Here is a 16779-nt window from a genome sequence, read left to right as displayed (position 1 = left end):
GCCAGGATTTTCGGTTCTCTGGAAGAAAGCAGAGGCTGCCGATTCAGCCGAGTGACCAAGCGCGGCTTCTGCCGGCTCGGGAGGGGAAAGGAGGTGGCCCCAGAAGCCACGGCTTCTCCGCGCTGGTGTGAGGTCCGGCTGGGCCGCAGCATGTTTTAAAGATGGGCTGGTGCTCTGGCTTGCTGCCTCTCACGGAGCGGTCGTGCTCCCCTGGAACACAGAGGCTGGTGAGTGCAAGCTCCTGTCCCCGCCCTCCCCACCCACAGAGACCATCCCCCACGAGGGGCTCTTCCTAGAGGGACCTGCAGGATCTGGCTGACTATGGGATCCAGTTCTAGAACGTACTCGACACAAGGGGTGAACCTAGCTCCAAGGCTGAAGATTCTAAGAAAAGTAATGACAGACAGCAAGACCTAAAGTTAAAGTAAAAAAAGTGTTATTCCTGGGTCTACACTCTAAGTCATACCAGGGTGAGAACAAAAGTCAAACCTGAGTGCTTAAAAAGTCCTCAGACTTTAACACTGTCAAAACAAATTAAAACCAAGATAACAAAAATACTAAAGCAATTTTTTAAAAAAGAAAAAACTCACCATAGTCCCACATTACCCTGATACAACAAATGTCTTTGTAAATTCCACTTTTAAACCAAGACCTTTGGCAGGGACACACTATTCTATTCTGGAACCTTTCGAAAGCAAAAATCAGGTAGTGTTCTTGTTACTGGGTTCTAAATAATCCAGGCAATGAAACAAGGTGGGGGTGAGGGGGAGTTTGCTGCCCCTCTTCCCCCTTCTGCGGGCCGTGCTTCTAACAGGGCAGCCCTCAGACACCCTACCCTGTATCCCTTCAGCAGGGGGTTTGTGAAAACCTTATCCCCACACCACCCCTCACCCCGCTCCACCGGGGACTGAAGTAAAACCTTAGGTGTGCGGGGCAGCGACTCCTGGGAATTTGTATTTTTAAGAGGCATCTTCTCCCAACACCCCCCAGTGAGTCTATTGCACATTTAGGTTTGAGAAGCACTGTTCCAGGGTGAAGAATTAACCCCTGGACCACATTCTTCCTGGACTTCTTGGAAGAAGGACTAAAAAGCTGATGTAGGCCAGCAAAGCAGATTCTGCTTAAAATCAGTGTAAAGGAAGCTGAAGACTTTTAAACAAATGACTGTTGAGCTTGCAAGAACAGTAATGAGTAACTTTATTTTATTCTTATGTTGGGGAAAGAAGTCTTTTCTGAGTTGTAAGAGACCCCACTATTTGTTTTTTGCAGTTTATTTATGAATATGCGGTATAAATGACCACACACTGAAATTTTAAGGGCTAGTATGGAAGACTTGGGGGAAGAAGCCAGCAAACTGGGATGATAACTTCCTCAGCAAAACAGAGAGACAGACGGGCACCCTGATTATCTGCTCCTTCACTGAGCTGCTTTCTAACTCTGTCAGCTCTTTGTTTTGCTAAGACTGGTGCTCCCATACCCCTTACACAGCTATGGCTGGGGTGTGGGATCAAAACAGTGACCCTGAATGGGAAGAGATGGTGGTACTCTTAATTATATAATTCACTATTTTCCTTAGGAATATTAGCAAAAACCCATTTTGTTCCAATACGAAAATTAAACACTATAATAAACCAACCTGGGTAACTTCCACAGCCCACACTTAAATTGCTCAGGGAACTCACCTATGCTTCCCCAAAGCATTTTTTATCCTATGGGCACCACATGGCTGTATTTTATCAAATCTGCGATGCATCTCTCCCCCACCACCACCCCGTGCTTTTTAACATCTCTGAAACTGCTGATATGATATAGTTTAATTGGAAGTATTTGCTTTAATGATACATAAAATAATAGCGTATCTAATAATCAAAGAAATCACAGATGTGATGAAATATGGTAGATGCTACCAGGATACCTTGGGAGAGCCCATAATTAAACATCTCGGGGAGTGAACACGAGACTGACTGATCCTTATCGAGGTGAACACTTAATTCAACATGAACCCATATGCTGGTCCTACATATGTCATAACCCCACTCGGAAACTATGAAAGCAGACTTGCTCCGCCATAGCCAGCCAGCTGGGCAGCATGTGAACTTGGTCCCCAAGTGGGCCCATCGTCCCTGTCAGAAACATCTGAATGAACCTCTCCTACTAAGTCACTGTGATGAAGGGCCTCTGGCAGTTGGGGCACAATTAGGTGCGCTCACTGATAGCACAGGACCCGAAAGACTGCCCCTGGAATTTATCACCTGGTCATTCTCTGCCGAGGAACACAGCTGGCCAGGGTCCTGTGGCCCATCTGAGACACTCTTACTGTCCGTTGTATTTGGTAGGTTCCTCCTACTCGAAAGTTCTCCAGCAGAAGGATCTGTCAAACCATCAAAATCTTTCCCATCTGACACACCCATAAACTCTGTGAAAGAATGGTCCTCGAGGATGTTTGTGGTGTGTTCTATGGTCACCTCCCTGGGGCAGAACTCCCTGGCCGGCTGGCCACTTTTGCTGGAGCAGGCATCTTGCTCTGAACATGAGCTGGTCCTACAGTGGGTTTTGGAGTTCTTCTCAGGGAAGCTTTGGGATGATGGGCTCCCTTTGGCTAAGGCACTGTTTTCCTTGAGTGGCACCACAGTTATCTTATCCTTTACCAGGCCTCTTTCTAGTTCTGTCAACTCTTTGTTTGAGGATGGTCTGAAGTCTTGCACAAGTGACGCTCCGGGATGCTCACTGGTGTCTGCATCCTTTGTCTGAAGGGCCAGCTGATCCGAGCTGTCACTACAAGGGACCACCATGTCAGACAGGGTGGCATTGGAGGCACTGTGGGAAAAGTAGCCACTGGTGATGCTGCTGGTGGTGGGGCTGCAGGACACTTCTTTCTCCAGGACCTTTGAGTTCGTCAAATCCACTTTAGAAGAAAACCACTCTCTGTTCTCCAAGCTGGCATTGTAAACGCTGAAGTCGGCAAACTCCACAGGTACGTAAGGCTGTGAACTTATCAGCTTCCGGTTAAGAGCTTCTAGATCGTTTTCCTCCTCCTCAGAGTCCTACAGAAATGAAGCAAAAGTCAGCTATGAGCTCCTCATAGCAATTGCATTGTTGAGACAGGTTGTAAACACTTTACTGTTAAAGGCATTCACCTTCACGTGTTTAGTGTTTTTTGTTTTTGTTTTCTGAGTTTGGTTAAATCTTGTCACCTGTCACATTATCCTCAGAGATCTGTGAGCATGAACCCATTACCATCCAAGATGAAGAGATTTATTTCTTCTGTGCTCACTCACTAATAATTAGAAACCTTTCCTCCCCTGGTTTAAGGGAAAGGATGGAAGGAAGTGCAGTAGACTTTTAATTAGTTCCTCATGATTAGTTTTCAGTTGGAGATGTTCTCATTTCTAATTAAATGAGTAGAGGGACAGCCAGAGGCAGAGAAGAGCTGTTGTTTCATATGTTCTTACAATCCTCACGTTGGGGAGCAAAGTGCAGATAAATACGATGATTTGCAAAATGTTTCTGAGCTATTTTATGGGGAGGAAGGGCCGTAAATAAAGACACCCCAACGGCGAAAGGGAAAAGAATACGATTTCAACATCCATTCTCAGTATTACACTAAATATTGTAAGTCTGTAAAATACTAAATCAATATGACAATTACTGTTTTCTGGCGTTTTTGAGAAGCATGGAAGAGGATTTGACTAGAAAGTGAGGAAGATAGTGAGAGTTAAATGAAAATCTCTTTTGTCAAATAGCTTTACGATTCTGTTTATAAAGATTGGTAAATATGCAAGAGTGGCTGTTATCTTCCAATCTCTCTCCCTGAGTGAATGATTCTTTTAAATTTGGTGGAAAACAATATAAAACACATGGGCATTTTATTTTCAAATAAAAATAAATGATATTACTATCTAGTCATTTCTGATTAACCTCATATACGTCTGATGACATTGCAACTATTCCTTTTCTCTTTTAAAACGTGACTTTCATTCAACAATATTCATCAAGCATCCTCTACATGCCAGTCATTGTCCTAAGAACTGGGAATACCAATGCTGAGCAAAGACAGGCATGGTCCCTACCCTTGGGGAGTTACGACTGTGGTCCTTGCTCTAAGGATAACCCTGGACACTGCAGGGTGGATGAAATTGCCATCAGTATAACAACAGAGTAACTGTAAAGACCTGGAACCAAAACATTAACCTTACTCATTTCAAGAGAGACAAAAAGAGAGAGAAGAAGTGAGGAAGAGAGAAGGGTGGGGAGGGTGAGGAAGAGCACGCTCCACGGACAGAGCAGATGGGAGCTTACAAATGAACATAAATTCCACCTGCTGAATTTTACAGTAATATTTTCTTTTCTATCTCATAAGATGCTAAATACCTAAAAAATAGCTTAATACTCTTTTTAGATTTTAAAATAGCTTGAATATAAATTACTTAAAAGCATCAGTAGTCTTAATTCCTTGTCTATTAATCAAAGGTGACTATCAAATATCAGTGATAAAATTCCAGAAATCAGCAAAACAAAATTTTTGGCAACACTAACCTCTCTGTCTTATCTTTAGCTGCATTCTAATTAAATAGCACTGTTAAAAAGGGGGTGGGGTAGAGAGATCTCTCCCTAATGTTGGGAGGAAACATTTAGTAAAGGAGCAAAAATTGGACAGAATTGTCGGAATCAGTAACCTGCGCTATATTTTCTAGATTCTCTACCTGACTTGTTTCGACTCAAAATTGGATTTCAAGTGTTTGTTTCTCTTATATTTCCTTCTAATTTAAGCTGGCAAAGAAACATAATCCCCAAGCCCAAGAGTCTCTGATGCAATTAATTACTAAAAAGTTAGCTGTTGCAAGGAAAACCAAATTTGAAGATGAGAATTTATAATTTGGGGCCTCTTTTTATGCCTGAAGTTATTTCTTCCTAACACTGAGGAAAGGTCTGTCATCCTAAAATACAACTTTGCTGAGTGAAATGTTCAAGCATGAGTTTAATGTGTAGAAATAGGTATACACTTATTAAAATCACAAAGATAAACAATCATTCCTACATGATTAGAATAACCTTAGTAAAACTGAAGAGTCTACAAAAACAAATAGGGATCAGTACCTAGTTATGCACTTGGGGTGGGGTTAGGGTTAGGGGAGTGACCTAAAGAGAAAGGCTAAAGGAGTGGGGACAACTAGTTCTAGAAGAAAGAAAACTGAGTAGAGATGAATCATTTTCCAACATGTAAATGGAGATGGAAAGTTTATGAAGTTATGCCTTCCAAGGAGAAAAGAGGACTTAATTGGCTTAAATTGTATTTTAAGGGAACTTGGTTAGATAGACTTTTTTGGGGGGGATGGGGGGAGACAGTATCTCTTGGTTCTGTACATTTTATTTATTTATTTATTTATTTTTTAAAAATGTTTTTCTTCTTTTTTATTAAATTTATTTATTTATTTATTTTTGGCTGTGTTGGGTCTTCATTGCTGTGCACGGCGAGCGGGGGCTACTCTTTGTTGCAGTGCGTGGTCTTCTCATTGCGGTGGCTTCTCTTGTTGCGGAGCACGGGCTCTAGGCACGCGGGCTTCAGTAGTTGTGGCTCGCGAGGTCTAGAGCACAGGCTCAGTAGTTGTGGCGCATGGGCTTAGTTGTTCTGCGGCATGTGGGATCTTCCTGGACCAGGACTTGAACCCGTGTCCCCTGCACTGGCAGGTGGATTCTCAACCACTGTGCCACCAGGGAAGCCCCATTTTATTTATTTTTTAATTGAAGTGTAGTTGATTTACAACGTTGTGTTAGTTTCTGTTGTACAGCAAAGTGATTCAGTTATACAGTATATACTCTTTTTCAGATTCTTTTCCATTATAGGTTATCCCAAGGTATTGAATATAGTTTCCTGTGCTATACAGTAGGACCTTGCTGTTTATCTATTTTATATATTAAACATTTTATACCAGAAACATTATTTATCATTTTACTTTAAAGGAGACTAAACTAAGAACCTTCCTACTGTGTCTTAAGGACAAAAAGAATGAAAACTCTTCCTAAAAGTGGGACATGGAGTCAAGTTCTCAAGCTTCTCTACAGCTACAATATTCATGATTTGATTTTTGAGATTTAGTTTATGCAGCTGATATTTACCTATAGACAAAACACCTTGATTTTAAGAAGGAATCAAAACCCACATTAAAACAGTGACCTTCTGGACTCCCCTGGTGGCGCAGTGGTTAAAAGTCCTCCTGCCAATGCAGGGGACACGGGTTCAAGCCCTGTTCTGGGAAGATCCCACATGCTGTGGAGCAACTAAGCCCGCGAGCCACAACTACTGAGCCCGCATGCCACAACTACTGAAGCCCACGCGCCTAGAACCCATGCTCTGCAACAAGAAAAGCCACCGCGATGAGAAGCCTGCACTCCGCAATGAAGAGTAGCCCCCGCTCGCTGCAACTAGAGAAAGCCCGTGCACAGCAATGCAGACCCAACGCAGCCAAAAATAAAATAAATTTTAAAAAAATTTAAAAAAACAGTGACCTTCTGTGTGACTTTCACCTGATTAAAGTCATTTTCACTCCCGCTCTAATCAGCTGTCCCTCAGAGAGATGGTCTGTTTTCAGAAAGACTCCATCAGCCAAGGGTCCCCAGTACTTCTGTCCATGGTACTAAGGGGAGGGCAGCCCCTTTTAAGAAACAGCAGCAGCAGGTGATGAAACTGCACTATCTCTGGGAGCCCGTGGAGTCAGCCCAATTCTGCCGAGGGATGAGGTTTTTGTTCTGATGCTCTCGTTAAGTGTGAGACCTTGGGCAAATCACTCAACAAGTCTCGTGTTTCCTCTTGTGTAAAACGAGAGACAAAAACCATATGCTTTCTATGCAAGACCCAAGAGAGGGAGAATTGACCTTCTTTCTGCTCTTCTGTCTGCATAATGACTTAAAAAGAGAGACTCCAAAGGCATACTGTTGCTTTTATCTTATTCACAGAAGACACAAAGTACATTTGTCTATCTTTCCAAATTGATGAGACAACAAAGGAAAAAATTAAAAAAGACTCTTTTCAGACATCTGCCCCAGAGCTACATGAGAATAAATGTATGCAGTTTTAAGCCAAAAAAAAAAAAATTAAGCACAGCTATATTTACTATATTTTATGTGAAACGACAGGTTTCTTTGGTAACTAGATGGGCTGAAAAATAAAAGGAACAATGTCCCAATATTGCTTCTCAAAAATGACTGCAAACTCCTTTGATCAGACTGAACCACTGATTCGCCCTCTAATTTTCCAAGAGTGGAAAAGGAAAGAAAGTGAATAGGGAACACAAGAATAAAGCAGTTTATACCCATTTGTAAGAAGAGAAATAAAATGAAATCTTCCAAAAGAGAGACTAGAACCTCAGATCAAGCAAGTAATATTCTTATCATCTACCAAAACATCCTGGAAAAGCTGCTATCTGAAATAAATCAAACCGTTCAATAGTTTCAGAGATGAAGAGTGTGCAGTGAGCTAGATGTCTAAGGAGAGTAGAGGCAGGTCTCTCAAGTAAGATCCCAGCAAGAAAAATGGTTCCATCAAACCCTGCTTAGTGGGTTTCATGGTGTGTCTGATCACACAGAATCTAACTGCTGCTCAAAACTTCCTGGGTCAAGAGAATCTGGTTCCATTCTACCCTCTGCTAGCTAAAAGTCCCGAGATGGGTTTTATTTTAAAATAATAAAAGGAAAGTAAAGAAAATAACTATAAAGTAAATTGTGAACAGTGAAACTAGCTGCTGGACGGCCCCAGAAGGGCCATCCAGCAGTCCTTTGATGGTGTGCTCTACCAAAATGTATTGTTAAAATACATTAAAATTTAGTGCCCGTGCAGCATGGTGATGGGTACCACGTCAATAGACAGACAGAACCAACCAGCCGGAGAATGGAAGGCATAATAAATTAGCCACCTGGCCTTTTTAGCCCATGCTGCAGTCTTTATTAATTAAGCAGGGGGAGGTCAAGTATGTGACTGAAGAGCTCACTAAGACTGGGAGGGACGAGGAGCAGCTGTGCCTGGCGTGCAGGCTCTTCTCCAGCAGGGACTGGGGGGGGAGGGGACTTTGGGATAGAAGGACAGGGAGGACACAGAGACAGTGGGTGGGGAGAGGGACAGAGGGGAGGGGAAAATGATGCCTTTCCTTCTTTTCTCAATGGCCAGGAAGAGTGAGAAGGTCATTTCTTAAGATCCCCTAGTGCTCCAAGCCTGCAGGAGCCTGGCCTGCTACATGTCCGGGTCAAGTTCTAGTCAGCTTCACACAGTGTGCGTTTGCAGCATATTCTAGAACCTAGAGGTTAAAAGACCTCATGCTGATGACCCTTTGGAATGAGCCTGACATGGTGCAGCTGGGAAAGGAAAGGGCCCACACTCTGCCCACAGAGCAGACCGCATGCAGATGTGAACATCAAGCAGCCCCCTCCAGCTCCAAGCTGCATCCAAAGCCTAGGAAACCACAGGAGAGTGAAAGCTGAGACACAGAATTAGAGAATTCTTTCCAGGCATGAGAATATACACTTGCATTTTTAAACTGAGGTATTGCTTATGATCCCAAGTGCCTGGTACATAGTGTTTTAAAAACTATTTCTCCAATTTGAAATGTGAAAACCAAGTGCTAGGGAATGAGGTTTTTCAGGTAGGGTTTCAACCTACCAGTGGTAAAATACAGGTAAGCCCTCCTGAAAGCAGGACTGACACCGAGGGAGTTGGAATCTATTTTGCCAGCAAATTAAAAGAGGCTACCTCAGAGGTACAGATGATGAGGATGGGCAGTGATGGATGGTGGAGAGGCTACAAACTACAGGATAATCTTGACAATAGCATCAGGCAACACAAAAAAAGCTCTCAAACACCCACAGCTAAACGAAAGAATACTTACTCCAAGTAAGTGCAATTCCTCTAGGTAGATTAACTTCAGAATCTGGGCAATATGTACAGGCTCATTAGAAAGATTCAATATTAGTTAAAGTGATCTCTGTGTTATGCTTTTTAAAGATGAGAATCATTAAAAGTGGCTTTTTCCTTTTCCTAAGCAAATTTATACTAAGCAAAATAATAATAAGTAAATAAATAGAAGGAACACTTAGAAAAATCACAGGTCATGGCCACATCCATGCAAAATTTCATTACCGATGATCACATGATTTAAAAAAAAAAAGCCAAGACTCAATACAGATCTTAATTTCTTCTAAAGTATTTGGATGACTGTCTGTGAAAGGGCCTTAAACCCACCACCAGGCAATATGACAGAAATGGTTCCAGGACTTACAATCTTCTTCTCACGTTTGCTATTGTGTTCTACAGGCATGCTGCTGCCATTGCTTCCCGAGGGCACAATGCAGCCAGGGTTATGTGCCTGAGGTGGAGACATGCTCTGCAAAGGTTAAGACACACAGGTGCATCACACACAGAAGACAATGACAGCTGACATACACATTAAGTACGTGCACGTTAGAAAAGCAATGCAAACACTTGTATTACGTGTGAGTAGTACAGCCAACAACTGTGCAGGCTTGAGTTAAACTACTGATGAAATCTGACAAGACTACACAAATTCTATGGCAAATAGCATAACCAAATTTATCAAATCAAAAAAAAATGCCTTTCATATTTTCAAAACACCTAGGGGACATCTCTTTCTCACTTGAAATAAATACTCTGAAAAAAGCCATAAACACAAAGAAAACAACAGCAGTAACAACAAACAAACTCTACCATGACCCTGTGTGCTTGAGAAAGAGATATTTACTCCAGAACAGGAACCATGGAGTGATAACCCATACATGTCAACATGTGGCATCTGACTTTGTTAATGCAAAGTGTTCCTTCTCCACAGGCATAACGCGTCCATTCTATTGTACGTGGTACAGACAAGTCAAGCATTTACCTCCTGGCTTAGAAGAGGCCTTGCTTCAAGCGCCATCCTTTTCTTATGCTCTTCTTTTACAGGCATTAGGGGCTTGAAAAACTTTGGCGGCTGAGGTGAGAACGCTTTAAAAGGGCTGACTGTTAAGGCATGAGGATTCTCTGACGTACAACCTGGGGAAGACAAAAGGTATGGGTTTACAGGCACAGAGCACTTTAACCAACACACAGGAAGCGAGGCAGTGACCAAGCCAGAGGAATATCTGGCGTAACAAAGAGATTAGTATGTGAATACAGTTGACCCTTGAACATCTCAGGTTTGAACTGCGTGGGTCCACTTATATGCTGCTCATGCTATGCTTTCTGAATGAAATGCTCTCTCTGCTTTTCCTTTTTTTCAATAAATATGCAGTCGGCCCTCTATAGTCTTGGGTTTTTTTGGTATACGCAGGGGCTCCTGGAACCAGTCCCCCGTGAATACTCAGAGATGACTGTATTTGGCTGAGCATTAAAACGGAGGTAGGCAAAAATGCAGATATATCTACAAAGTTACAAAGAGTCATCAAAGGGCTGGACAGCAGCAAAGAAATCAGAAACCAAATTTTCTACCTTCTTTTCAAGATCCAGCTCAAGCATCAGTTAACAGACCAATTTCAAATCACGCTGATTTTTTATTTTAACTTTTATTTATTCATGGCTGCATTGGGTCTTTGTTGCTGCACGAGGGCTTTCTCTAGTTGCGGCGAGCGGGGGCTTCTCTTGTTGCAGAGCACGGGCTCTAGGCGTGCGGGCTTCAGTAGTTGTGGCACGTGGGCTCAGCAGTTGTGGCTCACGGGCTCTAGAGCACAGGCTCAGTAGTTGTGGCGCATGGGCTTAGCTGCTCCGCGGCATGTGGGATCTTCCCGGACCAGGGCTCGAACCCGTGTTCCCTGCACTGGCAGGCGGATTCCCAACCACTGCGCCACCAGGGAAGCCCCCATGCTGATTTTCTATCTCTCTGAATTCTCAGAGCCCTTATAACCTACACATGCATTTTGGCATTTTATCATTTCCTAACTTATTATTTTCTATGTACATGTCCACAGTTGGATTTTAAGATCTCGGCATCTGTCACTGCATATAGCAAGGACAGGTTCAATACATACTCAGTGAGTGAGCCCTGTGTAAGTCTTCTTGCAAGTCACATTTCCCTCAAGCCACCCTGCTCCATATGACTAAAGAAGGACAATTCTTCTTTCTTGCTTTTACTCATTTCTTACCTTTTTGGGCTTCTCTTTCTCCTTCTATATTTTCTCCTCAGTTCACTGGTACAATGGTACACAGTAGGTACAATATAAGGGATAAGAAAGGTAACAGAGCCGATTTACATATCCTAAGAATGCTGTTCCCTTCAGGGCACTGGGAGATTATATATTATATTTAGGTAATAATGTTGTCATCAATCAAACTCATTTCTGGTATCAGTTTTGAAATTTCCTTAGGGACCAGAGACATGTTCTCCTAAAATATACTTTGATTCCAGCACAAAAACATGACGGAGGTGGATATTCTTTTGGTAAAGAATGAAACCTAACCATAATGTAAGATAAGATTGTGTGTCTCAAAACTGACTTCAAAATCAGGAAATGACACATGAAATGTGATTTGAAAATTACAAGTGTTGCACAAAAAGCCTATTATTAATTGGATGATATAATGGATACAAAGCAAAAAAAAAAAGTGAACAGGATATGTTCTATTCAAGAAGACAGTTTTGGATCATCTAGCAAACTAGAATTTCAGCTTCCTACCATATTATTATATGTCATCTATAAAAAAATTTCCCCCCATGCCTTAAGAAATTATAAAGAAATAACACAGAAAAAAAATCTCACCACTACCTTCTTTACTCCTTCGAGGTGAATCCCTGGGCAAAGTTCCATAACACGATACATCCTGGTAACTGGGGCTGTAGTCAGACATGTCTAACTGGTTCTCTGGCCAACCCTACAAGGTAGAAACATGGGTTAACCGTAATTAAGTCCCTCTAAAACGAGACATGGGGACTTCCCTGGTGGTCCAGTGGTTAAGACTCTGCACTCCCAATGCAGGGGACACGGGTTCGACGCCTGGTCAGGGAACTAAGATCCCACGTGCCACGAAGTGTGCCGAAAAAAAAAAAAGAGAGAGAAATGAAGCCTGATTTGAGGGTTTTTTTCTATTTTTTAATGGCAGTATGTGCTTTTCTTTATTTCTTTTTATTATTAAATAGATCTAACATGTAGAAAAGTACTGAACAATATGACAAGTGCTATCATACCCAAGGTATACCTGGAGTGAATAAATGATTTAAAGACCAAACAACAACACTTTTGAGAGTAAAACAGTTCCACTGATATTTTTCCTGTGTAGTAGGCATAAGCTTGAACTTCCCCAGGCAAACTGGGTGGTACGATTAGTCTACATATACTTGAGATTTAAAAGTTCAAAGCTGGCATAAGATACTAGTATACAAAAGGGAGAAACCTCTTCCTTTATATCATATAAACTTAGTTAATCCTACTTCAACTTCTTAGGAGATGTCTATCTCCAAGGATTAGATTTTAAACTTCTTGAAGACATAATCTGTGTTTATACTTTTTGAATCATCTACCGTCCCTAGAATAGTAATTTACATACAATATATGTTAAAGAAATATTTGAATATGATAATGCTGTAAAATGTCCTTAATTTCAAGTTCCTAATTTTCCCCATTTGAAATAATTTTGATTTTGCTATGGTGGACATAATACCTTAAGTCATTTAGAGTTAGACCCATAAACACACAGATATTTATTCAGTTATGTGTCGTATGATCCTGATATGGAAAGTATCATGTTAAGTAACAATGTAACACTCAGAGTGCATAGCAATTTCACACCAAGTGTTTGAACTTGGAAATGGACATGTAGAGACAATTATCTGCATCAGGTTAAGGTGGGAAGTCCAGAGATTTTAAAAACACCAAGATATCCTAACTTACCAGACTTAGATTCTACTAATAACCTGGCCATGCCCACGGGTACACACCTTATCATCATCGTCAAAGCCAGAAAGGTCTGGTCGACTAGAAGAGACCTGTAAGGGATGAATGGTTTTATCAATGTGGTTTATATATTTAACATAGCTAACTAAATAAAATATCATACATACAGTTGAAGGCTGTATGACCTTCTCCTTCCCTCCTTCTTTCTTCTAATATTTATTATTTCCTTATTTATTTGAATTTATTATAATTCTGCTCTAATATTTATCATTACCCTCTTTAAAAATATTCTGATTTTCTTTTTCTAACTTAAAATTTTTTTATCCATAAATATTTCTTTATGAATCTCTAAAAGATAAGAAATTCCTACTCCCTTTTTAAAACCATAATACCATTATCACATCTTAAAAAAATTAAGTGATTCCTAAATAGCATCAGATATCCCATTAGCGGTCAAATGTCTATAAACATTATCACAGTTAATTTTGAATCAGGATCAAGATAGTTAATACACTGCAACTGGATGATATATCTTGTAAGTCTTTTTTAATTTATGAGTTTTCCCTTTTCTCTAGATCATTTTTTTCCTGTAACGTTTCCCACAGTCTGGATTTTGTTAAATGAATCCCTGTGGTATCATTTAACATTTTCCTCTGTCCCCTGTAAATATTAGTAGTTAGATCTACAGTCTTGACCAGACTTAGGTTCAATTTTTTTGGGGGGGTAGAATACTTCTTCATAGGTGGTCTTTCCTTACTTTTAAAGATATATGTTTTCCTCATTATTTTTAATATAATTAATATTTTAATAACATTTATAAGATCTACAAATTTCCTAACAATAGCTCTAGCTCTTTAATTTTCTCTACCATCTAGTATTCTGCAGTATAAATGGAGTAATAGGAAACTTAGGGCTAAGGATTTCCCTCTAAGTACCACTTTAAGGGCATCCCTCAACTACTGATATACATACCATTTTTTATTATCATTCAGTTCTAAATATATCCTAATTTCCATTATGATCTCTTCTTTGACGCCTAAATTAATTAGAAGACTTTTTTCAATTTACAACTATATGAGTCTCCTATTATCAATTTTAAGAACTGAACCGTGGTCAGAAGAAGTAATCTGTATGAAAGAGATTATAGGGATTTGCTTTTCGGACTACTGTAAGACAACTTTCATAAATGTTTACTGTGTTTTTAATCATTATCTGACAATTCTTGAGAATGGGAAGGCAAATAACTGTTTTCCTTGAGAGGATCTGACTTTCTCTCTGCTGCTCCTGGAAAGAGGCTACTTTGAAGCGGTCCGCGTACTGCTCTGTCCTTTCTTCCCATGGCAATGCTCCCCTCCACTGGACGTAGTTTCTGTCAATTGGATTTCCTCGATGGAACGGTTAAGGAAGGTAATCAAAATAAAGACCAGGCGCTATGGAAGGGTCTCTACGGAGGAGTCTGGTGCCCTATCACACTGATGGGCAACACAGTAAGATCCATCGGGGCAGCTAGAACGGGGAATGTAAACAGACTCAAGGGTAGCGCTCAGCAGCTCTGGCAGCAGGATCTCTACCTGACTCTACCATCCTTAAACCAACTACATTCAATTTACATCTCAAAAAACTTCTTTCAAAGACATAACTTTATGGAGAGAAATTTGCACCGATTCCACTAAAAGCTCAGGCACGTTACACGTAACGGCTCTCTGGTGAGCTTCGCTAGAAAAGAGGAGCAGCCTTGGCACCTTGGGATGCCCACACTGGTGCCGAATGTTCTATCCCCACCTGTAAACCCTGACCGGAGGTCCCCTGACTTGCTGCACCCCAAACCCTGAGATGCGTCACGTGGGCGGCAGCCCCTCCCAGGTGAGCTCACATTATGAACATTTGGTGTGCTGAGGCTTCGCCGCAGGTGCCGAGCTTTGGTGGAAAGCGCTTCTTTGACCGTGACTGCCTGCAAATTTGAAAAGGACATTTATTTTTCTTCCTCTGACGACAAAAGTAATATACGTTTATTGTGGAGGATTTAGAAAGTATAGAAATAAAGATCATTTCAATCTTACACTCCCTCTCCCCCCATATTTACAAAACTGTAATCGTATTGTATCCTTTTTTTTTTTTTTTTGCTTAATTTATCAAAAACATTTTTCATAAATAAAACCAGGAAAACTGCAGAACTAAAGACATTTATGTTGTGGATTTTTATATAGGTGGGCAGAGAAAACACGGATGAAATACCACTGACTATACATCTCACTTGGGAAATTACAATCAACTTTCACGCTGCTTGTGTTTCACTCGTGCAGCAGTTTAGGTGGGACTAAAGGAAGATTTTTCTGACAAACGCCAATCTTAGTCCTCTTGTTGTTCAAAGCACACTTTCCATAACTTCGGCTACTGCCTTGATTGAATGACATCTCCTGTGCAGTTCCACTACCTAGTGGATTATTTTCACCTGAATATCCTGCTTTTGCCACAGAAGTTAATCTGGGTCCAAAAATTAGGGACAGAATATGTGGTTAAGCACGTGGGCTTAGGAGTCAAGCTTTCTGGGTTTACATCCAACTTTGTACCCCTTCTTAGCTGTCACCTTGGGCAGGTTGGCTAACTTCTGTCAGCCTCAATTTTCTCATTCACAAATGGGAATTATGACAGTATTTACCTTGCAGGGTTATCTTGAAGATTAAATGAAATAATGTATCAATATTACTTAGGCGGTATTCAATAAAAGGTAGTCATTGGAATTTGTGTTACTATTTTGTCAAAGTAACTATTTTGTCTAATGAGAGGGCTACTCAAGTTTTTCTTCTCTGATAGACTGAGGGAGAAGGTGTTTGGGAAATACATTCATCTTTGTCCATTTGGGGTGAAGGCTGGTGATCTCACCCTCTGGTCCAGATGCTGCAGTTACTTGCCTGCCGGAGCCGTTCCAGGCTCAGGATATTCTCCACCTGCAGCACGCCTCGCGTATACTTCTCGATGTACGTCTCCCCGTCTGCTGTGCCTTCGTTCTCACTCCTCGCTGCCAGGAGAGCCAGAGTCTCCCGGTCCTCAATCTCCTCTGTTGCCTAACGAGACAAGAAGGCAATTAGAGTACTTTTACCTGAACAACATTTTTCTCAAAACTGGTGAGAAAATGATTTAAAAAGTTTTGAGATTTAACGCATTCTCCAATACTCACATTTTGATATTTTTAAAAATAATACATACTTTACCTTTGGTATGTTGGATACTATTTCATAGGTTACACCACAGGAATAAAATATATTCTTCAGTGATATTCTCCTCTTTAAACTCTGGGTGAAACTCTGGTAGAAAAGGAAAGCTGAATTAAGTGATGTGGAAAATATAAGTTATTTAGTATTTTACAAATTGTAAAAGCATCATCAATTACTATGTTTTTGATACACACACAACACTTAGTAAAACAGAAAAAAACTGAATGGAAAAATCCTTGTCTCCAATCCTGAAGGACAATAACATCCAGCTGTTATTTAGGGATTAGATTGCAGAATTTGCAGCCCATCCAGGGTTTTTCTGTGGTTGCTTCTTTTTCCCACTTGCCGTCTTTCTACTTGATCTTGTCAGGGTTTAATGAATCTATCCTGGCACAGTCAGAAGTCAACTCAGAGGATCAGTTTTGCCGATAGCACCTCTGAGATGAGATCTGGGGAAGCATTAGGATAGAGATTTGGAGCCTGCCTTTGTCCTGGTTTTGTCACTAACCCTCTTGGACCAGGCGCTTAACATTTTTCAAACAATAAAATGTCATAACTCCACTGCCTCCTAGGATTATGGGCTTCAAATCGGTCAAGGTGGAAAAGTCCTTTGGTGGATGACATTTACCTCTGCTATCCTCATACCCTGTTATCTTGGATACATGAGAATCAGATTATAACCTGGTAGCGATTTGCA

At 41.0% G+C, this 16779-nt stretch overlaps 1 protein-coding gene across 1 annotated transcript in view; it reads right to left on the bottom strand.

Moving 5' to 3' along the window:
* Positions 1–263: 263 nt before the first annotated feature.
* The window catches only part of KIF13A (kinesin family member 13A), a 214488-nt gene continuing 197972 nt past the window's right edge, over positions 264–16779 (bottom strand). The window contains 9 exon segments of the mRNA XM_057554367.1: positions 264–2245; positions 2247–3044; positions 9267–9371; positions 9885–10036; positions 11743–11848; positions 12912–12959; positions 14741–14814; positions 15776–15932; positions 16080–16172. Of these exon segments, the coding sequence (XP_057410350.1) occupies positions 2207–2245; positions 2247–3044; positions 9267–9371; positions 9885–10036; positions 11743–11848; positions 12912–12959; positions 14741–14814; positions 15776–15932; positions 16080–16172 (1572 nt within the window). The 3' untranslated portion in view covers positions 264–2206.

Source organism: Balaenoptera acutorostrata, chromosome 10 (genome assembly GCF_949987535.1).
Source record: "Balaenoptera acutorostrata chromosome 10, mBalAcu1.1, whole genome shotgun sequence".
NCBI lineage: Eukaryota > Metazoa > Chordata > Mammalia > Artiodactyla > Balaenopteridae > Balaenoptera > Balaenoptera acutorostrata.
This window is presented reverse-complemented; position numbering and strand designations above follow the sequence as displayed.